The 24,852-nt window shown below is 33.3% G+C and overlaps 3 protein-coding genes across 5 annotated transcripts in view; 2 read left to right on the forward strand and 1 right to left on the reverse strand.

The window, feature by feature from the left end:
- Window positions 1–2,473, forward strand: part of LOC106664802 (protein scabrous) — a 69,368-nt gene extending 66,895 nt beyond the window's left edge. Inside the window, exon 8 of the mRNA XM_014390808.2 lies at window positions 987–2,473. Coding sequence (XP_014246294.1) covers window positions 987–1,393 — 407 coding nt within the window. The 3' untranslated portion in view covers window positions 1,394–2,473. The remainder of the gene's footprint in view (window positions 1–986) is intronic.
- Window positions 2,474–3,994: 1,521 nt separating this feature from the next.
- On the reverse strand, window positions 3,995–12,755 carry LOC106664387 (paraplegin). Its single transcript, XM_014390068.2, has 13 exons — window positions 12,446–12,755; window positions 12,102–12,386; window positions 7,982–8,119; window positions 7,690–7,923; window positions 7,469–7,633; window positions 7,255–7,406; window positions 6,737–6,965; window positions 6,511–6,673; window positions 6,377–6,441; window positions 4,822–5,067; window positions 4,641–4,760; window positions 4,375–4,557; window positions 3,995–4,316 (listed from the first exon to the last, which is right to left on the reverse strand). Exons 1-13 carry the CDS (start codon window positions 12,620–12,622, stop codon window positions 4,122–4,124), a joined length of 2,352 nt encoding a protein of 783 aa, XP_014245554.1. The 5' UTR covers window positions 12,623–12,755; the 3' UTR covers window positions 3,995–4,121.
- On the forward strand, window positions 10,095–22,325 carry LOC106662011 (mucin-3A-like). Of its 3 annotated transcripts, none has more exons than XM_024226555.1 (3): window positions 10,095–10,109; window positions 15,699–15,774; window positions 16,155–22,325. In XM_024226555.1, the coding sequence occupies exons 2-3, from the start codon at window positions 15,724–15,726 to the stop codon at window positions 22,254–22,256; spliced, it is 6,153 nt and encodes a 2,050-aa protein (XP_024082323.1). In that variant the 5' UTR covers window positions 10,095–10,109; window positions 15,699–15,723; the 3' UTR covers window positions 22,257–22,325. The 3 variants fall into 3 exon arrangements, with proteins under 3 accessions (XP_024082323.1, XP_024082324.1, XP_024082322.1); XM_024226556.1 differs by lacking the exon at window positions 10,095–10,109 and adding an exon at window positions 11,147–11,254; XM_024226554.1 differs by lacking the exon at window positions 10,095–10,109 and having other exon boundaries at window positions 12,805–15,774.
- Window positions 22,326–24,852: the final 2,527 nt, after the last annotated feature.

Here is a 24,852-nt window from a genome sequence, read left to right on the forward strand (position 1 = left end):
TTGGAGATCGTGAGATGCTGTCTGGTGTGACGTAGGTTTAGAAAAACATTTTCTTTGTCGCGTCACGTTTCGACCTTTATTGAGATCATCTTCAGGGCTCAATATAAGACCTCAAAATAATCATTAATTAACGGTCATTAAATACCACGCATTATTAAACATCGTTAAAATTATATTTTTAAAAATTGTATTATAAATCAGAGTATGTAAGTTAAAATGTGAGGATTTGATTAGCCTGTTTTCTTTTATAGTTTACAGTTTTGCTGGATATTATTTTTTTATGTTTTTGGATAGTTTGTAGCTTCTTAACTTTATTTTCAATAAGATAAACTTTGTTTTTAATTTTTTCAAATATTTATTCAGAAATCGTGAGATGCGGTCTGGAGTGATGTAGGTTTCAGAAAAACATTTCCTTTATCGTGCCAACGTTTCGATCTTTATTGAGAAACTCTCAACACGACACGCAAGAATGGCACAATTACACAGAAGACAAACACTTTGAGCCCTGAAGATGATCTCAATAAAGATCGAAACGTTGGTACGATAAAGAAAATGTTTTTCGGAAACCTACATCACACCCGACCGCATCTCACGATTTCTGAATAATTATCGATTAACGGTCACTAATCACCACACATTTTCAAATATACGATTACTTTTGGCATAATCGTAAATCAGTTTTGACCGTTCATTGATTGATCGTCCCCGAACAGCCTGGTACGCCTTGTCTCGCTGAATGCTGCTCAGAAATCAATGGAAGTAGATTTTTTCTCAATGTTTATAATTAGGAAAGCATCTTTGTTGGTGTGTGTTTCGATCAATTATCAGCAGTTTTTATCCATACTTATTTGAGTTTGCTTATGTTTGGATGTGTCCTGTCATGGATAAAGGGCGAGGGCAGACGGGACAAGAGATAGAATCATCTGTAACTTCGATGAAATTAATGTAAAACTTAAGTAGTATAATTTTTTGTTTTTGTTGTTTAGGAGAGTTTTGGATCGGAAACGAAGGACTTCACCATTTGTCGAAAGACAACAACACAAGGCTGAAAGTGGACATGATCGATATATACGGGAAACTCTGGTCGGCCGATTATTCGTTTTTCAAAGTCGGCGACAGGGATTCGGGTTTCAAACTGAACGTCTCAGGATTCAGCGGTAACGCCAGCGATGCAATGGACTACCAGAACGGTATGCAGTTCAGTGCCCGTGATTCGGACAGAGACATCAGCAACACCCACTGCGCAGCTAACTACGAGGGTGGTTGGTGGTTTTCCCATTGCCAGCATGCGAATCTGAACGGGAGGTACAACTTGGGCCTGACGTGGTTCCACGCTGCCAAAAACGAGTGGATCGCAGTCGCCGAATCAACTATGAAACTCAGGCTAGACTAACTGGCCCGATTTACCAACAAATCTCAGATTTGAAACAAAAAAAAACTTTTTCTATTTAATTTTGAAGGGTGAACGATTTTTGATAATCCTCCAAGGAATGCCAAGAACTTGATATTCTTGAACAAGAGGTGGATTGTTTTGTGTGTAGCTATTGAAGGAATAATGTAAATTTGTACAATCCTAGTTGAAAAAAAAAATCAGTTTTTGTAAATGCCATCATAGTTGAATCTATTGTAATTATGTATTTATAAGGTGTTTCTTTCGTGATTATCTCGCTGAGATTATGATTCGGAACAAATTATGTTATAAAAATAATGTGTACAAAATTATGAAGCATCGCATATCCTTCAGTCATATCATGATTATTTTCAAAAAATCAATAATTAATTATATACCTTTAAAATTTACATTTCAACATTAAATTCTACTTTAGATTTAAAAAACTGCCTCCAAGGAGTATGTTATGTACCCTTCTTTACTCATAACTTAATTTGTTCGTTATCACCTTAAACCAAACAAAAAAGCAACGCACAATCTTCAGTTTTAGACTAATTCCATTTCTCTTTGCATCAGAAAGAAAAATCATTTCAAACAAAAGAATTTTTGGTTATTTTTGTATTTTTTTTACAAATGGGAATGTTTTGCTTCTAATGGGATTACAAACATACTCAAAATGTACACTTGTTTTCTATTTAAATCCAAATGTGTTCTAGTCAGGAGTCCTCAAGTGAAATTTCTCCTTTTATTATTTTGCATTGTAATTTAAACAATTTGTTTTATTTGTGGCTGTGAACATTTATTTCTCCTAGTAATTAGAACTTAGTCTTGAAGTCTAGGCATTGTATATTTGTAAACAATATATATTTTGTATAAAAGGCGACTGACTGAGAATTCTACATATCCTTTTGTAGATTGTGTTCATTTTATCGTATCATTGTATTATTCAATTCAAGTCATATATGTATTTTTTATTATTATTGTTTGTCTGATTTTTTATTTTTTTTTTATTTTTTTTTTAATATTGCACATTTTGTAGGTTTTTATTATTTATTCTAATAGATAGATGTATAAATTGCACCATGTTTTGTCAGTCAATAAAAAAATATAAAAATATACTGGGTTATTTCTTTATAACATCTGATCTAAATTGTCATTTAAAATTTGAATAAAACAAATTTTACGTGAACAATATTGTCCTGGAAATGGAAATTCCTTATTTATTTTAATAATCCCAGCTCAACTCACCATTTCTACCATAATTAAAAGAAATGACTATCCACCCTTGGGGGTTTAAACCACTTTTCTTAATATTTATTAAGTTTTTATCCCACTCTGTTAATCTTTTTGTCGGGGGAGGAAGGGATTTTTTAAATTATTTTTCATCCTCCTGATTTCAAGTTTGGCACTCAGGCTTGCTTTGGAAATTGAAGAACAACCTCCCTCATTGTACTATCTGACCCTTTACACAGTTTAAATGAAGGACCAACACTGTGGAAAAGATCTCTCCCTCAGCAAGCGTAAATGGACCGCCATTGCCTGCCACTGGCCTTGTGTTATCTTGGACTTTTCATGAATAAATGACTGACTAGGAATCCCTACACAAGAGTGAAAAGGCAATTAAAAAACCAACATTACAAATTATTAAAACGACTACTTGACTCTCAATCCAACTTAGACAATTTTTAATTTAAGACATTGACCTCTGTGAAGTGTGAGCTCTGCCAAGAATTGCAATCAATTCAGTCTAAAATGCTACATCAAATTATAAATGTTCTTTTTTATGTTTCAAATTACATTATTCATAATGACCTGCACATCCTGTTTGTACACGCTATAAAAATTTTCATTAATCACCGCATCTCACGATTTCTGAATAAATAATCACTAACTTTTACAATAATCTACTAGTACGACACACAAGAATGACGATACAATTACACAGAAACACACATCAAGTGAGTGCAAGTACTTTGATTGAATAAAAAATTTCTAGCATTGAATTCGTTTTTTTTTTCTTTTTCACATCCTACATGTATTTGTAAAATTTAAACAATGTGTATAAATCCCAGGCCATGAAGGTCTCAATAAAGATCGAAATGCTGGCACGATAAAGAAAATGTTTTTTTTAAAACCTACGTCACAACAGACTGCATCTATCTCCAGATAATCATTAACTAATGGTCACTAAACACCACACATTTCTTATAAATTTCATTGAATTTGAAAAGCCAAAAAGCGCTAAAGAGTTATTTTATGACCAGATATTTAAAAGGCCTTAGTAGGTATTATAATCAAGTTTAGTGAATTTAAAAAAATTGTTTCAACTCTGCAACACCCAAGACCTAGCTATAGTCCTGACTTCATACCTTCAGACTGCAAGCTCTTCTAGACACCCTCTTTTGGCAAGTCATCTAGTGGAGAAAAAAGTGGAGCGTAATACTTTTTTTTCAATTAAAAATTTATGTTGTGATAACTTCCAGGGAGTACAATGGGGCACTGGTCTCAAGTTGGCTATTTTTTTTTCTTTTTTATCTCTTCTATGAAAATAGTAAAACCAAAAGGAAAAGGAATTTAGATCCTAGGAACTTAGATTTTAAAATATGCATTAACAAGTTTTCTATTTTTGCTGACAACAGATTAATGTAGCCAAATACTACATTAAAAAATAAAACAAACAGAAAACTGTTTATAAAATGTATTTTACAAATATTTATATAATTTTAACTATTTATTGACTATCACTTTTAGGACTGACCCGCTCAGGGACTGAGTTTTCATCACTTTCTTTTTTTGTCAAGCTATTCAGTGAAGCCTCGAACTCAACAGGTTCAATCATTTTTTTGTTGCCGTGTTTAGGGGGTCCGATGAGCGCTTCAACATCGTTGTAACTCAACGTTTCCTTTTTAAGCAGTTCTGAAGAAAGCTGGAAAAATTATGAACTTTAATTTAAGAACCTTTGGGGGGGATGTGCTTTTACTCACTTTATCCAGCAGTGGGCGGTTTTCGAGTAAAATTCTTTCAGTTTCTTTGTACGCGTCAGCTGTCAGCTGTCTGGCCTGGTGATCAATTAAGGCATTCAATTTTTTACTATATGGTTTTCTTCCTTCTGTACCTTCTGTGAAAGAAATCAGGCCTACTTTTTCATCCATACCGTAAACTCTGACCTACCGAAATATAAATTTTTGAAACTAGTTAAAAAAATGAGAAAAAAAACCCTTATATTATAAAAACAGCCTTATCTACTCACCATAGAATATGCCATATCTGTTACTTTTTTAAGATCGTTTTGAGCACCAGTTGTAATCTTATTGAAAACCAGTGATTCTGCGACTCTGCCACCCAGTGCCATACACATTTTTGCAAACATCTGCATTTTAACAAATAAAAAAGTAAATAAAAACAAAGAATATGAAACTATTTTCAATTACCTCTTCCTTAGTGTAGAGTTTTTGATCGGAAGGTGTGTACTGAGCAAACCCTAATGCCAAATTTGTTCTCGGTACGATTGTGACTTTAAGTAATATATCTGCAAATGGCAAAAGCCACCCGACTAAAGCATGCCCAGATTCGTGAACTGCAACAGTCTCTTTTTCCTCCTCAGACATCGCATGATTTCTTTTTTCAGTCCCACCAACCACTCGCTCGACCGCATATTCAAGATCTTCTTTTTCAACCTGATTGATTGAAAAATAAATAATACTGAAAAATACACTCAAAGCAAAATAAAAGACATATTGTTTATTTTCCATAATAATTAGGTATTAAGATGATCAGTTTACTAAAAACGTAAATACCACATTAATAACTTGGTGTTTAACTTTAGATTAAAGCTAAAGAAAATCAGTTCAATTTCATCCAGTCTAGAGCTAACTTGTCGAGTGAGTTAAGTTGTTTTTAAAGTGTTTTCTCTTATAAAGCAATTAACGTGGGAACAAAATTAATTATTGTTTCAAATAGAGATCTCGCCCAGGCATATGAACAGATGTAGCATCGAAGCCCGAGTCCTGGTGTGCTGCTCTGTACCATCCATGATGGTCTACAGCCGTTTAAGGCCTCAGAAAGTCTTAATCGAAGAGAAGGTAGTGTCAATAGTGAATGACGGCTAGAGTGATCATTTTATTGCTCTTACAGAACCGTCATTTAATGACTTCCTTATAGGTAGTCAATTCCAAACAGTCTCGCAAAGCAGCATCTCATTTTGGACACTTGAACAATGGAAGATTGTTCTATTCACTGAGTGCCGGTTTGGTTTGTGGCCATCAGATGACCGGATGTTTGGAGAAGACATGGAGAACGCTTACTTCCAGTGCTTAATGACAGTCAGGTATAGCTGAATATCATATAAAATGGAACTTTGACTGCACTAAGGTACACTGAACAATTCTTCTGGATGCTGTAGTCCCATTAGCTCTAATGAATGGGACAATTTCGGATTATTGCATGATAATGTTCAACCTCATGTAGCTTGAGTTGTCACCCTTTTGTTGGATGTATGGATTACCACAATAAATTAGGCAACATGTTCTCCTGGCATTAATCCCAAGAACATTATGAGACATGATAAAGAGACGAGTTAGACATCGTTCTCCATGTCCAACAAGCATTGAAAATCTTAAAACTGCTCTTGTTAAAAAATGGGATTCTGTTTCATGAGATGAAATCCCATCGCTTATTTACTCGATGCTTAAGAGACTTAAGGTCTTAACAAAGTCTATAAACATAATTTAATATTAAATTAATTTTTTTATTGGTGTAAAATAACATGTATTAATAAGAACAAAGCCAGGTTAAATTATATTATAAAATTGTTAGTTCAATTTTGATCTAGCACTAAATGATTTTCTGTCATTTTGGTGAATTTCCTTTCAAATCACCATAGTTCAATAATTTGTATTAAAATTCATTGATTTATATTTCGTTTACGATAAAAATGCAAATTTTTTAATCACTGAGTATATAATAACAAAAATAAATATCAACTACCTTCTTTTTAAGATATCTTGCTGCATGAAGGGCAGCTTCGTTCACAACATTAGCAATATCAGCACCTACAACAATTTTTACAGTCAAAAACAGTATTTTTAAAAATATTTTTCAGCTTTTTAAAGTAACCATACCACTAAATCCTGGTGTGAGATATGCCAATCTTTTAGAATATGTATGTGGGGGGTTGGATAAAGCTATACCCTTAAGATGGTGTTCAAAAATATCAACTCTTTCTTTCACCGTGGGTAAATCAATTAGAATATGCCTATCAAATCTTCCTGGTCTTAACAAAGCCTATAAACATAATTTAATTTTTTTTTATTGGTCAGAAATCAATGTAAATAAATTAATAAACACCTTGTCGAGTACGTCAGCTCTATTGGTTGAAGCAAGGACTAGAACGCCCTCCTTTGAAGCCATTCCATCCATTTCAACAAGAAGCTGATTCAAAGTCTGCTCTCCTTCTCCAGTACCACCTTCAAAACCACCTCCTAAATTGCTACCACTCCTCTTTCTCCCCATAGCATCAATTTCATCAATGTAAATGATGCAAGGTGCTCTTTTTCTCCCTTCTTTGAAAAGATCCCTAGAATATCAAAATTTAATTTCAGTGTAAAAACAGGCAAAATATTTTATTTAACATGTTCAGTGCTGGTGATCCGCTTGAAGGCCACTTACACCCACCCGGCAAATGACCATCAGATCATGGAGCTTTGTAATTTTCCATCCTATTTCAACAAATTTTAGTCTTTTGCCAGTATTGTTAGTTTCTAAATACAAAGAGCTAAACATTTCTAGGAATAAGAAATCTTTTGCCCCCTGAGAGGATGAAAATTGAAATACCGCACTGAACATGTTAAAATATTTATAATCACCTAACTCTTGCAGCACCCAATCCTCCGATCATCTCCATGAACTCGGAACCGTTCATCGACAAGAAAGGGATTTCTGCCTCAGTTGCAACAGCTTTGGCAAGAAGAGTTTTCCCACACCCAGGCGGTCCGAGGAGAAGGGCACCTTTTGGTACCTGATATTACCATGTATTAAGATTTCGTAATAATACTTTACAATATTTTATATTGTATAAACCTTGGCACCAAGCTGTTTATACAGTTCAGGCTTTTTTAGATAATCAACAATTTCCATCACTTCCATTTTGACTTCAGTTAAGCCAGCGACATCTGTAAATTTAACCCCTTTTCCTTGGCCAGTGTGTGGATCGATTAATGTAAACTTTGCTCTTCCTAATTGGGACTGTTTAAAAACAAAATAAAAGAAAGTGTTATATGTAAAGCAGTACGTACGCTTACAATTTTGTCAATGGAAAGTGGATTTTTCACAGTCCTTGCTCTAGATAGTAAAGACAACAATATGCTTGCTAATATAATTGACATAAGCAGCTTCCCAGCTGTATCGCTTCCTCTTTCATAAACAATTTGAACGCCATGGCCCAGGCTGATACCAAGTGATGCTTCAGCTTCTCTCAATTTTGCTTCAAATTTTGCTGTGTCAACGATGTTCATGTGATAAGTATTTTGCTCTACCTTAAAAAAAATTTAAAGTTAATTTCTCCATAATGTAGCATAGACTAAATCAATTTACTCTTTTTCCTTTGATGATTGCCCCTTCGTGTAGAACAATGGTAACCATGTCAAGATCAGGGCGCACTATTATTTCTTCCACTTCTCCTTTTGACAGCATATGATGAAGAAATTCATTCCAAGAGACAAACTTCACCAACTAGAAAATATTTAAATGCATAAATTTACAAATACTTTTCAGTTTTAAAAATGTGCATGTATATTTGATAAGAAACAAAATTTAAAACATTTATAGTTAAAGAGTGAGAAAATAATTTTAACAGGAAAACCACAGGTATTTGGTTTTTCCGGAAAATAATGCAGGTTTATGGTAATAAAATAAAAATAATTAAATAAATGATTTTAAATATTTTTTAGCAATTAAAATACCCTCCATCATACTCAATACACTTCTCCCACACATTGAAATTTCACTATACCCTCAGAATAGACTTTCCTCTTTATTGTACACAAATTCTGTAAACACATTTTCCAATGATGTTATTTGAATGACATGAACTGTATGAAATTGTTTATGTTGTAAAAAGTTGTTCAGGTTCTGAAAAAATGTTATTGGTGAGAGGTCTGGAGACTAGGGAGGGTGAGGCAGAACTTCATAACCAAGTTCAACAGTTTTCATGTTGTCACTTGACATGGGGTAGAGTGTTGTTATGTAACAGAATCGGCCTTTTCCGGATAACCAAAGATGGCTTCATGTAGTAAATCAGCCCAACTGATGTCCACCAAAAAGCCACCATCCCCTTTTTTTGGTGAGTTGGAGCTTTGGAAAATGTGGTGGTTTCTCCTTTGTCCAGCCCCTGTCCAGAATGTCTGCCATAATCATAGAGAATCCACTATTCATCCAAGTAACAATTCTATCCAGAATAGGTTCGTTTCTGTTTCTGCAAAGAAGTGTTGTGCAAACTTCATAATTTATTTTTTTTTTTTTTTGTTCAATTTCCTTAAGGTGGTCAGCAACAGTTGATTTGTCAACTGAAAGATTCACTGCACTCAAACAGTACTAGGATTTTTTCCAACCAAAGCTCACAGAACATATCATCTAGGGAAGAAATCCTTTCACGACCTTCTCGTCAAAAAAGCCTCACTCTCGAAATTTTTGAAACCATTCTGTACGGTGCTCTCACTCACACTGCTATCGCTCCAGACTTCATTAATGCACTGTTCCAACCAAGTTTAAACTAATAAAACGAAATAACATGAAAATCACACATTGACATCTTAGTAAGACTAAATTATTTCCAAGTAACGAAATGCTACTAAGATAAACAAACATTCTTCTTTGGAAGAGGATTCTAAAGTGTTGACATTTATACAAAAGGATAACCATATATAATATAATAAAATAATAAAAGAATAATATAATAACAGTTTATTATACAGGGTGTATCAACTTCTATAGTCCACTCATTTAATTCGGAAATGATTAACTTTAGCAAAAATGGTCTTATACAAACTCCAAGTTAATTTTGACTAGATATCGCGTAGTGGTAACAGATTTGATATAGCTCTGTTTCTGGTTCTCATCTAGCTGGGAAATAACACTACATTTATTTTAAAAAAGAATCTCATACTTTTATTGTACAATTTGATTCTAGAGTTTATTTTCTGCCACTTTTACTGAAAGGAAAATTTTGATAGGATAGTCTAAGTTATGCCCAATGGAAGACATGAGGAGGTAAGCTTTTTGTAACAACAAAATTAGCAAACAAAAAGAGCATATACTATGCCTTTGTCCAAATCCTATGCTGCTATTGGCAAGGTTGTGACCCCAATGATTCATTTTCTGCAGTCCAGAAAAAAGCCAAAACACCTTTTCTTTTTTTTTCTTTTTTTTAATTCCAAAAATAGATAAATTGGAAAAACAAGAAATGTATAATGTGACCCTTTCAAATAGCCCAATGAATAGAACCAGTCCATCGAAAGCCATGTTGCAGTTAAGTATGGCCTCATACATCAAAATATGTTGGATACAGAAACATATAATGGTGTGATTTGTCACATAAGACCGTACACCAAAATGAAGTATTCATCAACCACTGACTGTTTACAAATGACTAAACATGAGTAAAATAAAAAGATAAAGTTGTGCAACATTCAGAGGGGGAACTACAAAGCATTTTAACATGCTGGTAATTATAATTGCATTTTACATAATGCATGAAGTTTATTTTATTTCTATCATTTTAGAGAAACGTCACCTAATTAATTTTATTTTGTTTATTCATTTTTTAATTTTTAATTTAAAATTTTTTAGATCAATAAAATAAATCACATCATACTTTGTTTTCTGCATTTTACCGTGCACACGGGTTGAGATAACATTACAATATTTAAAATTTATTTATTTTATTTTGAGAATTTTTATTGTATGTTTCGTTTTGGGGCCTTGATGGCCTTTTCATATAATAATAATGTACTTAATTGCAAAAAAAAGAAGAGTTATAAACATTACATACTATATAATTTAAAGTAAATTTACAGCATGGAGGATCCGTCTGCTCAATCAAATATTTTGTTTTATTTGATTGATTCGGTTCTTTAGGTCAAAAATGGAAAAGCATGCAATTTTGGGCAATATTGCCAACTTGTGCAATTTTGTGCCAAATACACTGATGGATAAATTTAAAGCACCACTCAATTTTTTACTTTAAAATTAAATCCATACTTTCAACATTAGTTACAGGTAATTAGGAGCTATCATAGTCAAAATAAATAATAAATAATGCTTGTTTACTTCTTTTATTTACTTTTGTACTGATTAATCCCATTTGCACAAAAAGTACCATTACGCCCTTTCATTCTACGCCTAAAGATCCCTTTTGGCTATCTTTTTTCTTCATTGATTATATTTGATATTCTTAAACCTTTTGCAATGGCACCAGTCAGGCATTGAGTCAGTATAACAGACTGAGGGTAAATCATTCTACAATAGGAAGGGTTCTTCGGTGCATCAGAGAAACAGAGCTTCCACTAGAAGGCAGGATAAGGTTGATCTAAGTCTACAGACGAGAAAGACGATAGATTCATCCGACATCAAGCTCTACAAAACCGCAGCAATAAGGAAAATGAGATAAGAACTCTGATAAAACACGTCCAAAATGTTTCCATTTCCTCCAGGACTGTAAGAAGGCTCAATGAAAATAAACTCAGGGTATAGCACCCGGCTCGTGGACCTCTTCTTACCTCAGCTCAGAAAATGACCAGGCTTCAATTCGCACAGGAACATGTGAATTGTTCATTATAAGATTGCAGATGAGTTCTCTCTACAGATCAGGTGAGAGTTGGCCTCAAATCTTCAGATGGGTGTAATTTCATAAGGAGACGCTCCGGAGAAAGGTATGCGTCATGTTGGTCCTTAAGGTAGCATTCCATGGTCGGTCTTTGATGTTCTGGGACGGCGTATCTTTGTATCGTAATTGACTGATATGCGAGGAAGATCTCTAACTTCACATAAGTACTTTTGAGACATAATCAAGGCATAATCGTACTGCCATTTGCCCCCTCATCGGTGAGAGATTCTTGCTAATGCAGGATAATGCCACATATTGTGGATGTCTACCTGAATGAGATGAGAATTGAGTACTGCTACGGTCAGCTCAAAGTTCAGATTTGAACTCTATCAAACGGATTTGGGACCAACTTAAACGATGAGTAAGACAACAAAACCCAGTTCCTAACACCCTAGAAGAATTGGAAACGTATTCAAAATATGAATAAACTTAAATACATTAAAATTTAATGGTGGTGCCTTTATTTTGTCCATCAGTGTTAATGTAGTGCCAAAAGAATGGCTTTTCCATGCTTCAAATATCTGACTGGTCTTCAAAATTAGCAAAAAAAGATGCCAACGAGAATCCAATCTTTAGTGACTAGTCTAGTTTTAAGTCTTGAGGTCTGCAGGTTGATGAACCAGTAGCCTGATCTTTAACGATCATTTTTGTCTATTTATCCCTCTGTTTTAAAATGTATAACTTGGCTTTTTGCCATCTTTTCGCGAAAAAGTCAAAACGTATCTGACAGACTAAAACTGAGGATATACGAGCCCAATTAAAAATAAATAAGCTTGAGCTCTGATAATAAATTAATAACTTTACACAAGTTAATAGCACTGATTATCTTACTTCTGGATTGCCACTGTTCGGTATGAACAAGGAAAGAAATGCAAGTAGCATGTAAGCTGTAATCATCCACAAGAATGCCTTTGTCATGAGTGCTGACATCTTTTCCATGTCTTCATTTTTTTTATCCTTGTCTTTGTCATTCTTGTCCGGTGGTGGCTTCTCCTGTCTCAGGGCGCACGAGGTCCTTATTCCACGCCTCAAAATTTTGTTCTGTTCCACATAGCTTAGTCCTGACCTGTTGAAAAGGCCTCTGACCGCTCTGAATTCGCTCCTTAGCGCAGAGCCCTAGAAAATTAAAAACCTATAAACAGTGAAATGGTAGAAGAATATACGGTGTGGCTTACCTTTAAATTGTTACATCTCGAAAATCCTCTGGGCCCAGCACCCCTCCAAACGGGTTTATTCAACTTTAAAAAGCTATTTGTGTAAGCTGTGCAATAGGTAACACGAAACTTGGTCGCTAAATTCGACAATTTGCTACACACGAATTTCGTATTACTCCCATTGCGAGGGAATACCATGTTAATGCTCGAAGATCATCTAAACTTAAAATGTAAAAGTGCAGTATTTATAATCATATCATGGCTAAAGGTTATGTGGCTAGTGTAGGGTGTAATACCGCAACTATGCCTTTCAGTAATAAGCGAATAGACTAAGAGGTCTCTGTAGAATCATGATCAATTCTTCCCCTTTCAAATGTCACTTATTGACTAATTTGGTTAACGATCTATAATTAATTGAATTAGCTTTACTTCTGACAAACTGAAATAAAACTGTCCTAATATTTTTATAACAAAAGATTTGCATTTTTCAAATAAACAGAACAGAAACCATATTGTTTAGCATTACCTGCTAATTTGCACATTTTGTTAAACTCAACACAGATTTTTTTTTAAATAGAATAGTTTATAATTTGACATGCACAACAATGAAACATTGTATCTACAGATAATTTTGGAACAATAATTTCACCAATATTTGACCCATCTTTATCTTTTCCGAATATTTTTATCTATAATTATGAACTTTAGCTATTAAATAAATGTACATGTTCTTACATACACATCAAATAAGCCACATAATAAGAAGCACCGACCTCCATCCATAGATTTAATTTGCAACAAATCGACCATGGTCTGTCATGGGCCTTGTCATGAATGTGGGGAGGTGGATGGGAAAAAATATGCATCAAATATTCCAATTATAGAATATAAAATGCAAAAACAAGTTTAACTTTCAAAAACCACATTTTAAGTTTATCTACTAAAACCCTAAGACATTTGGGATTTACAACTTTATTTTAAAGATTTTTAGAATATTCAGGAGTTGAAATGATTTATACCATGGTACCCTCAGTTAAACCCATCCTTGAGTTCACTTTTGTAGTTTGGTCACCACATCATCACTAGCTGCAGCATTACCTTGAAGATGTTCAGCTTAGGTTTCTCAGATATGCATATTGTTTTCTTCCACAATTTTACATAAATTACTACAATATTCTAATTGCATTAAATATATGCTATTACATGAACGTGCATATTCTTACAATCACATCAAATAGCCACATAAAGGCAATTAAAGTAGCACTGCCCCCCGACATCCATAGGTTTAATTTGTAACAAATTGGCCATGGTCCACCATGGGGTCTCCTCATGAATGTGGGAAGGTGGATGAAAAAAAATATGTACGAAATATATTCACAATTATAGAACATAAAATGCAAAAGCAAGTTGAACTTTCTAAAGCCACATTTTATGTTTAGTTGCTAAAACCCTAAGACATTTGGGATTTACAATTTTTTTAAAAGCTTTTTAGAATATTCAGGTTGAAATTATTTATATATTCCTCAGTTAAACCCATCCTTGAGTTCACTTTTGTAGTTTGGTCACCACATCATCACTTCTGCAGCATTATCTTGAAGGTGTTCAGCTTAGGTTTCTCATATATGCCTATTGTTTTCTTCCACAATTTTACATAAATTAATACAAAATTCTAATTGCATTAATATAAACACACCTAAAACAAATTTATTACTCCATAAATTATTAAATAATCTGATCATCTGCCAAGCTTTCATTAAGCTTAATATTCCATCGTATAACACCAGAAACCCTCAAACTCTCAACATACAGACATTGCACTCTTACATTAATATTACTAATTAAGTTGTATAATTCTTGGTACACAGCTAATTTGCTTGAAGCAATTAGATCTCATCCCTAGTTGAAATGTCATCTCTTTGGCATTTGAGAGTCTGTCAAATATAACATTGTATTCTTTTGGGTATCTTGCAGTGAATGATGTGTGACCTCACAAGTTCTACATGACTCACAGTTTGATGATGGGATTATATTAATTCTATTCAGTTATCCATTACACAGTCTGTGATTTGATCGTAGACATATTGATATTTTGCAAAAACCCTCGGCTGCATTAATTTCTTTTGAGAAGCAAATGGGAAAATATTTTTTATAAATCATGCCTTTATCATTTGGCAGATATTCTATTTGCCAATCCATCTGCTGTTGCACTTTTAATATTGAACTTTTCTAAGTATAAGGGATTGCCTGTTGTGGTGGCACCTTTGGCAAGCCGATCCATTACAACATTGGATTGAATCCTGTATAGATTTTGATCCATGTAATTATTATTTTGTGTTCTTTAGAAGACAAACAGTACAAATGACAAATTTAGAAAAATAGTTGCTAATTGCATACTCATAGCCTCCCTTATAGCAATCAATTCTGCTGTGTGTATTGGGGATACTGGGTGTGTGAAAAAATTTACTGTCTGCTCTATACTTTGCCGAATGCACCTCCTTTAAATCTATTTAGGAATGATTCGCTGGTGTAACTAAAATATCTTTCTGGAAGACTCGCACAAAGACAATTAAGTATTTTTGGGTTACTTCGATTTCATTCAGTTCGCTGTATGTTTTGAAAATAAATATAGAATTGTTGAATAGCATAAAAATTTGAAGAAAAATAAGATGATAGGCACAATGATTCAATTGAGGCTCTACATTCATGTTACTACATGCAAGCAGCAATAACTAAATGAAATTTGAAATGATCCCACTATGAATCCGACCTAAAATATTATACAACCACATTAAACACACACTGCCACTAAATTCAAAATCAATCATTTTCATTTGCAACAGAGCCATTGTCTATTCTCCTAATTACATGATTAAGGAAATCATACCCTTTCAAAAATATCCTTACATCACATTTTAATCCCTGAGAATCAAGAATAATGCTTTATTTTATTTATTTTACTGAAATTATCACAAATAACACGAAAATTTGCACATAAATAGATCATTTCCTTTCGTAAGTAGAACTCAAACCACTGAAAAAACTTCAAATTGACTGAAGATGGGATAATTGGTTTCGTGAAACTTGTCTAAGTTACACACAGTAATAAATTGTAGTGTTCAAGTTCAAGTCTACCAACACAATTCCACATTGTGAACATTCTTGCCCAACTGTAAAAATTAATCCTGTTAGCTTAGCATTAATCTTATCTTCTTTTCTGTGTTGTTTCATTGCACAGGTAAATAATGAGCTAATGTATTCTTTTGTATGATCTCAGTTTTTTGGTGGCCGTCAGATAGGAGATGATTTTGTGCTTGACACCTTTAGCTATCAGCTTCATCAACCTTATTGATGTATGTAGTACAACTTTAACAAAACTTATGCTACTTATATTTTTAAAATTAATCATTAGCATCAATAAATTACCAAAGATTCAAAATATTCTTTTTTTTTTACATTTATCATTATATTAAATAACAATATTTTGAAATGGATTTGGGCCTGAAAGGTATTGAGCTTATGCTGGATCATTTCTGATCATCCTGGTGTGCCATTTTGTCAGGAATGTTTCAAAATTTTGGCTTCTTCAATAGTCGGTCCAAGTTTAAAATGTATATTTACATCTGACAGACAAAGTCAGCAAGAATGGTCAAGGATTATCAGAGACAATCAAGCTACAAAAGTGATACATTGAAATTGTATCAATCTATAATTAATTATTGGGTTTTATTAGGTTGTCTTAACAGGCGGTGTTGATTCCTGTCCAACAGATGGCATCCATCCTTCCTTGGACTCATGCACAATTTACACAAGATGTTTTCAAGGATTTCCTTTCCATTTCCACTGTGGAAAAAGAGAAGTATTTGACGTTGAATCAAAATCTTGTGTGAAATTCAAACAACTCCAAAACTGTTACAAGTTTGACTGCGCAAAAAACCATAAATATGCTGTCTACGAGGGTGATCCTTCATATTATTCTTTGTGTGATAAAGGAAAAGCAATAGCAATCAAACTTTGCAAAGAGGGATTGATTTTTGATGAAAGTAAACAAACTTGTGTTTTTAAATGTCAACAAGCTGGAATTGTTCAACATCCATTTGACTGCACTATGTACATCGAGTGTCCATATAATTTTTTTAAGAATTTTTGGATTAAAAGAAGGTGTCCGCCGAGATCCTGGTTTCACCCTACAGAAAAGGTCTGTACTATTAACGAAATAGAAAAATGTGCAGCTGCCAAAAACCACATTTCGATCCATAATACCCAACAGTTTACACTGAGGCCAGAAAAGTGGAGAAAAAAGAAGAAAAATGATATTCAGGAGGTATCAATCGAACAAAATGACTCTGTACAAATAAATAACGAATTGCTAAAATTAGGTGAAAACACACAAGAATTAAGTGTTTCTAAAGCAACCAAACATTATAGATTGAATAAAGGTTCTTCCACAACAGAAAACAATGTTAATGTAATAGAAGATAGTTCTACAGATTATTATTTAAAAAGCGCAGAGTATACAACACCTAAAACAGATGAAACATCAACAACTTATCAAACAAAGCACCACGATCCAAGTGACTTGATAGATTCAGGCACTAATTTCTATCGACACACTACTGACACAAATAGTGGATCAGTGATTAATTACAAACAAAATTACTACTCTTCCACATTAAGTATAATACTACGACCAGACAACAAATCTAATAATGCTTTATCTACACCAGATGACCTTAAAATGAAGGTGGAAATACCTGAAGAAAGTGGAAATTTCAATACTGAAATCACATCAGAAATAAACGGCGAAACTGTGAATTTCAGTTCATCTACAGTAGATTCATTAGTTGTGTCAACAAAACCAGCTACAGTAACTGATGAAAGTACATATTCACCTAATTTCAGAACTACAGAATTAAAGAGAAATGAAAAAAGTGCTAAAAATAAACAAACGACAAACTTTGATCGGAAAGAATTGTCAGATTTACCCTCAACAAATTACCCTGAACACACTTCTTATATGACCGATAGTGACTACAATTTGGAACAAACCCAGCATTACGACACATCTACTTTAAATATAAAACACACAAATGAAAAAGGTAGTAAAAATAAATACACTACGAACTTTGATTCAAGTGAATTGACAGATTCAGCCACTCCACATTACCATCAACATTCTACTGTTACAAGCAATGGTGGTTCAAATCTGTATTACACTAATAATTATGACACTTTCACATTAAATACACTAAAGCCACCAAATGACAAAACCAGTGGTTCATCTACAATTGTATCTTTACCTGTACCTACAAATGATGACATTAGTAAAGTAACAGATAGAAGTACAGTTTCACAATTTTTCAGAACCACAGAAACCAATGAAGAAAGTTCAAAAAGTTCAATCTTTAATCAAACTGAATTGCCAGAGAAACCATCAACAAATTCACTCGCTACAGATGTAAGCAATGATGGATCAACTAAAAATTATATCCAAAATTACTATCCTTCCACAACAAATTCAACATTGCCACCAAATATAAAAACCAATAATGGATCATCAACCACTGAAACTTTAACTGTGTCTACGACAGAAGACGTTGTTAAAGTAACTGATAAAAGTGCAGTTTCTCATTCTTTTAGTACATCAGTACCTACAATACCAAAAAGAAATGAAGAAACTTCTAAAACTACAAAAACTGCAACATTCAATCAAAATGAATTGCCAGAATCAACAAATTACCATTCACACTCTACTGAAACAAATAATGATGGGTCGACTATGGAATACACCAAAAATTACTACACTTCCACATTAAATTCAACACTTCCACCAAATGACAAATCCAATAATAGTTCATCTGCAAAGGAATCTTTATCTGTATCTACAACTGAAGACATTCATAAGGTAACATATGGAAGTACAATTTTGTATACTTTTACAACAGAACAGACAATACAACAACAAAATGAAGCAAGTTCAACAACCACCTTCGATCAAAATGAATTGTCAGAGTCAACCTCAACTAATTATTATTTACATTCTACTGTTGCTACCAATAGTGGATCAACTTCAGATTATACCCAAAGTAAAGATGCTTCCATAGTAAATTCGAAATTGCAACCAAATAGCGAAACCAATAATAGTTCATCTACCACTGAATCTTTAGAAATATTATCTACATTGAAGGATGATGGTAAAGCAACCAATAAAAGTACAGTTTCCCATACAAATGCTGAGTATACAACACCTGAAAAGAACATGGAAAGTACAACAATTGTGGAAACTTCTTCCTCCCATCAAAATGAATTGACAGACTCACCCTCAACGAATTATCCCCCAGATGGAGCTAATAAAAATAATGGTGATTCATTAACGGATTCCACCCAAAACTTCAATATGTCCACATTAAACTCAACACTCTCACCAAATGACAAATCCAATAATAGTTCTTCTGCCATGGAATCTTTGGCTGAGTCCACAACTGAAGATGTTAATAAGGTAAAAGAAAATACAGTTTCATATACTTATGCAAGCACAGAAAATACAACACCGAAAACAAATGAAGAAATTTCAACTGAACCACAGTCTAGTAATGGTGATTCACTGACAGATTCAATGCAAAATTATTCCACTTCCACATTTCAAGTAACATCCCCACAAAAAGACCGACATGGTAATGACACATCTTCCACCGAATCTTTGGCATTACCTACAAAGGAGGATGATGGTAAAGCAACAGATAAAAGTACAGTTTCATATACGTTCGGAAGTACAGAACATACAACCCATGGAAAAAACACGGAAAATTCAAACAATGGTGATTCAACAACGGATTCCACCAAAAACATCAATTTGTCCACGTTAACTTCATTACTTCCACCAAACGACAAATCGAATTGTTCGAATTGTTCATCTAACCCGGAATATTTGACTATGTCTACAACTGAGAGGGTAACAAATGAAAGTACAGTTTCATATACATATGCAACCATAGAAAATGCAACACCAAAAACCAACGAAGAAATTTCAACTGAACCACAGTCTAGTAATGGTGATTCGACTACAGATTCAATGCAAAATTATTTCACTTCCACAGTTGATGTAACATCTCCACCAAAAGACCTACCCAGTAATGACACAACTTCCACTGAATCTTTGGCATTACCTACAAAGGAGGATGATGGTAAAGCAGCAGATAAAAGTACAGTTTCATATACATTCAGAAGTACAGAACATACAACCAATGGAAAAAACAAGGAAAATTCAGTAACTACAGAAACTACTTTTTTCCATCAAAATGAATTGTCTGAGACACCTTCAACACCATCACTAAATTACCCCTCAGATGGTGTTAATACAAACTATGGTGATTCAACGACAGATTCCACCCAAAAAAACAATTTGTTCACAGTAAATTCAACAATTTCACCCAATGACAAATCAAATAATAGTTCATCTACCCTGGAATCTTTGGCTGTGTCTACAACTGAAAAAGTAACAAATGAAAGTTCAGTTTCATATACATATGCAACCATAGAAAATGCAACACCAAAAACCAACGAAGAAATTTCAACTGAGCCTCACACTATTAATGCAAGTAATAATAGTGATACAACGACAGATTCAATGCAAAATTATTACACTTCCACCTTTCATGTGACATCCCCACCAAAAGACCTACCCAGTAATGACACAACTTCCACTGAATCTTTGGCATTGCCTACAAAGGAGAATGATGGTAAAGTAACAGATAAAAGTACGGTTTCTTATACCTTCAGAAGTACAGAATATACAACACATGGAAAGAATAAGGAAAATTCAGTAACTACAGAAACTACTTCTTTCCATCAAAATGAATTTTCTGTATCACCTTCAACACCATCACTAAATTACCCCTCAGATGGTGCTAATACAGACAATGGTGATTCAATGACGGATTCCACCGAAAACAACAATTTGTCCACATTAAACTCGTCAGTTCCATCAAATGACAAATCGAACAATAGTTCATCTACCCCAGAATCTTTGGCTGTGTCTACAACTGAGAGGGTAACAAATGAAAGCACAGTTTCATATACCTTCGGAAGTACAGAACATACAACACATGGAAAGAACAAGGAAAATTCCGTAACTACTTCTTTCCATCAAAATGAGTTGTCTGAGTCACCTTCAACACCATCACTAAATAACCCCTCAGATGGTGCAAATACAAACTATGGTGATGCCACCGTCAATTCCACCCAAAACCACAATTTGTCCACATTAAATTCAACACTTCCACCAAAAGATAAATCCACTTCATCTTCCACAGAATTTTTAGGGGTGTCTACAACTGAAGATAAGATAACAGATGAAACTACAATTTTGTATACTATAACCACAAAATATACGCCACCAGAAACAAATGAAGAAAATTCTAAAACCACCTTCAGTCAAAATGAATTGTCAATGTCACCCTCAACGAATTACGATGCACACTCTACTAATGCAAAAAATAATAACGATTCAACTACAGATTCCACCCAACATTATAATACTTCCACATTTAATGTAACATTCCAACCAAAACACCAACCCAATAATGACTCATCTACCACTGAATCTTTTGCGTTACCTACAACTGTTGATGATGCTAAAGTAATCAATAAAAGTTCAGTTTCACATAAGTTCAGAAGTACAGAACATACAACATATGGAAGTTCAACAACTGCAGAAACTACTTCCGTCCATCAAAATGAATTGTCAGAGTCATCAACAAATTACAATTCACACTCAACTGATATAAGCAATGGATCAACTTATACCCAAATTTACTACCCTTCCACATTAAATTCAACATTGCCATCAAATGCCAATTACAATAATGGTTCTTTTACCACAGAATCAATAGCAGCACCCTCGATAAATTACTCCTCAGATGGAGTTAATACACACAATGGTGAGTCAACAGTCGATTCCACTCAAAACTACAATACGTCCACATTAAACTCAACACTTCCACCAAATACTAATGATGATTCATTTACCACCAAATCTTTACATATATCTACCACAGAAGACATTGCTAAAGTAACTGATGATATTACAGTTTCTCATTCCTTCAAAACTACAAAATATACGACTCAAAAATCAGTTGAAAATACTACACACCTTAGTGAGTTATCACCATCACCTACTCCTAATTACACCTCAGACACACAAAATGGTCACAGTACTGGGTCAACAGGTAATTACCCTCAAAATTATACATTTTCCTCTGAAACAAATTTACCACCATCTAGACCTACACAAAATGTAGTAACAAAAGATAATATTTGTGAACAGAATGAAATTAATGTAGGTACGAGTACAGAAGTGGGTTTGAAAAATTCACCTACAACAATGAGCAATACATTATTAACTTTGCCTTGGATTGATGCATTCTTACTTACTAGAAAAACAGTACATTCATGTGCACAGAGCAAAGATGAATCAACAATACAAGAGCATGATAACAATACAGAATCAACAACAGAATCTACATTTAGTCCAGACTTTCAAACAAGTAATTTTACTACAAATGTTGTCACAATAGATCACACATCGGGAGAGTTTAAGACACCCATAACCGTAACACCTGTCCCAACAGTCCTGGAAACTACTTCACCAGACTCTAAGGAATTTGCCATTGGAATTGGAACAGCAACAACACCATTTTCTTTTACAACAACTTTAGACTATTCCAATGTTGATTATGATGAAAATATGGCTGTGACAACTACATTTCATTATGATGATGCCGAAACAACTACCATTTCCCCAACAAGTGAAATAGCAGTTCTGCCTTGGGCTTAAATCAATTGTGCATTGTAATTTGTAATTCCAACACTGTAAACAATAAATCAAATATTTAAAATTTAAAAATTTTTAAGCCAATTTAATTTAATTTTTTTTTTTATATAATCAGCATGTAGAATAATTAGGAATATTGACAGAAAATTATTGTTCATTCATAAGAAAACAAACATAAAATGTTAAAAACAGGATTTTTAAAATAATAATTTCTTTTATCTAAGTTTAATAGATCTTATTTGTATTAACGAAATCTAACTTTGGTTTAAAATATTTTGACTCAAACATGTTGCTTTCTTACGTATTTGATAGCAATCCAATTGTCAAAAACTAATTTATAAAGTTCATACTCTGACAACTAAATTATAACATGTGAATATAAATATATTCTGTTGTTAAGTATTTGTAATAAATATATTTTAATACAAATAAATGTAATTAAAGATATTTTTTTATTTATGTTGTCTATTAAAACAACTCAGCTTTATAAACTTAATGGAATCATTACCAATTTCAAAACTTCTGAAGAAGAAGCTCATAAGGCTGGGAAAATGGATTAAGTATGAATTTATAGGACTCTAGTTGTTTTCTTCAATTAAAATTTTACAACAAACAGAACAAACTTGGCACTCTCAACACGACTCACAAGAATGACACATCTACACAGAAAACAAACTCTTTGAGCCGTGAAGATGATCTAAATAAAGATCGAAATGTTGGCATGATAAAGAAAATGTTTTTCTAAAACCTACGTCACACCAGACCACATCTCATGATATCCAAATAATCATTAACTAATGGTCACCAAACACCACACATTTCTAAACAAAACAAATACAACTTTAAAATAAAACAATCAGCATATTTAATTTTATATTGGATGTTGACATTGCATTGATGCCATATGCTGATCATATGCTATACGTGGGTTCAATTCCCATCATTACCTCTGGAAACAATATTAATTCATCTGCCATGGAACGTTTATTCCATCAGTTGAAAGTACAGTTTTGGAACCAAACAATATACAATGCCAAAAATAAATTAAGAAAATTCAACAAACTTCAATTATGAATTATCAGAGTCACCCTCAAAGAATTACGATTCCCACTTTACTGATGCAAATAATGGTAATTCAACAACAGATTCCACTGAAAATTAACTTTTCAGAATTGCGATTAAAGTTTAGACCTTTGGTACAAATAGAATTATCAAAATGTTTCGATGTGTCTAAAACGTAACAATGTGTTTAAAAGTAAGAGTTTTTGACTTAATTATATACAATTTGTTAGGGCTAAAGACTTACTGGAATATGCATTTTATTTCATTTGGCCAAATTTTGAATCATCCAGTTTTGCTCCGAGGATGCAGATTTAACCAAATGACAAATTCAATAAAGGTTCTTCTACCATGGAATCTTTAGCTGTACCTAAAAAGTATGAAAGTACAATTTTGATATAATAACAATAATATATATAAAAAATAGTATAATATAACAAAAAACAGAGTACATCCTCATGTTAGCTGGTTATGTTATTTTCTTTTCATTAAATTATTTCATTCAATTCATTAGATGTAAATTATAAGGAACAAAGGTAAGATGAATCAACAATCTAGATATCACCAATTTGTGTGGATCAGGAATGTAGTCACAAAGTATGTGACCGCATCCCTGATTTGCAACAAACTAGTAAATTATAAAATTAGGATAAAGCTTGCAAGGTGCTTACAATGAACGTGAAAAGCTTACCAAATAAACTAATAAATTGGTGGAACTAAAGGCTTCATTGATATTCAACGTTTGATTATGGAGTTCTACCAAGAAAGAACACAAAAATCAAAGTAATTAATTAGTGGGAAGAGTGAGATTGTTTTAGCCTATATGTTACTTTTAATTTTTGATAGCTAGAGATATATGTCTGGTTCAGCACCTAGACAGCTTCAGTATTTAGTTTTAGTGACTGTATAGATAGAATATGTAGATTCCATAGGTAAGTTGTGGAAAATAGAAGAACACGTTTTCCTTTTTCAACGAACGTTGAAATTTTTTGTGTTCACATATTTCATGAATCAACGTGCCATGCTGTTCGCAAGCTCCAGTTTGTTTCCTTTTAAAAATTCATTTAACACAGTAAAACGCTCCACTTCTTCCTTCTCAACAGATTCAACCCAAAACTGGATTTTTCTTTTGAACGCGTGAATTTTTTCATTAGCGTCAAAAGTTGTGATACTCTTCCCGTGCAAAGAAAGACTCAACTCATTCATTTGAATAATAAATTTTATAAATAAATATGACAGTAAACATTGTCATTTCTCATCAGTGAAACCGTTTGCCTATTTGAAATGTGGTCCATCATCAGTGATAAAAGTTCAGAACATAATTCCTGTAATTGTGAAAGTGCTTTCCCATGAAACAACCACCTCACTTCAGTATGGTGAAGCAACGAATGATGAAGGCTTCCCATATTGACACATAGTATTGTGAAAAGTAAAAAAAAAGAAAAAAAATGATGTCAAGACAGTGGCTACGACTTGACATAATTAATAATTTGCGCTGACTCATCTAAAATTTCCTTGAAAGAGGGTGGCATGTCTGTGA

The sequence above is a fragment of the Cimex lectularius genome, unplaced genomic scaffold (assembly GCF_000648675.2).
Source record: "Cimex lectularius strain Harlan isolate CLEC.00 unplaced genomic scaffold, Clec_2.1 scaffold150, whole genome shotgun sequence".
NCBI lineage: Eukaryota > Metazoa > Arthropoda > Insecta > Hemiptera > Cimicidae > Cimex > Cimex lectularius.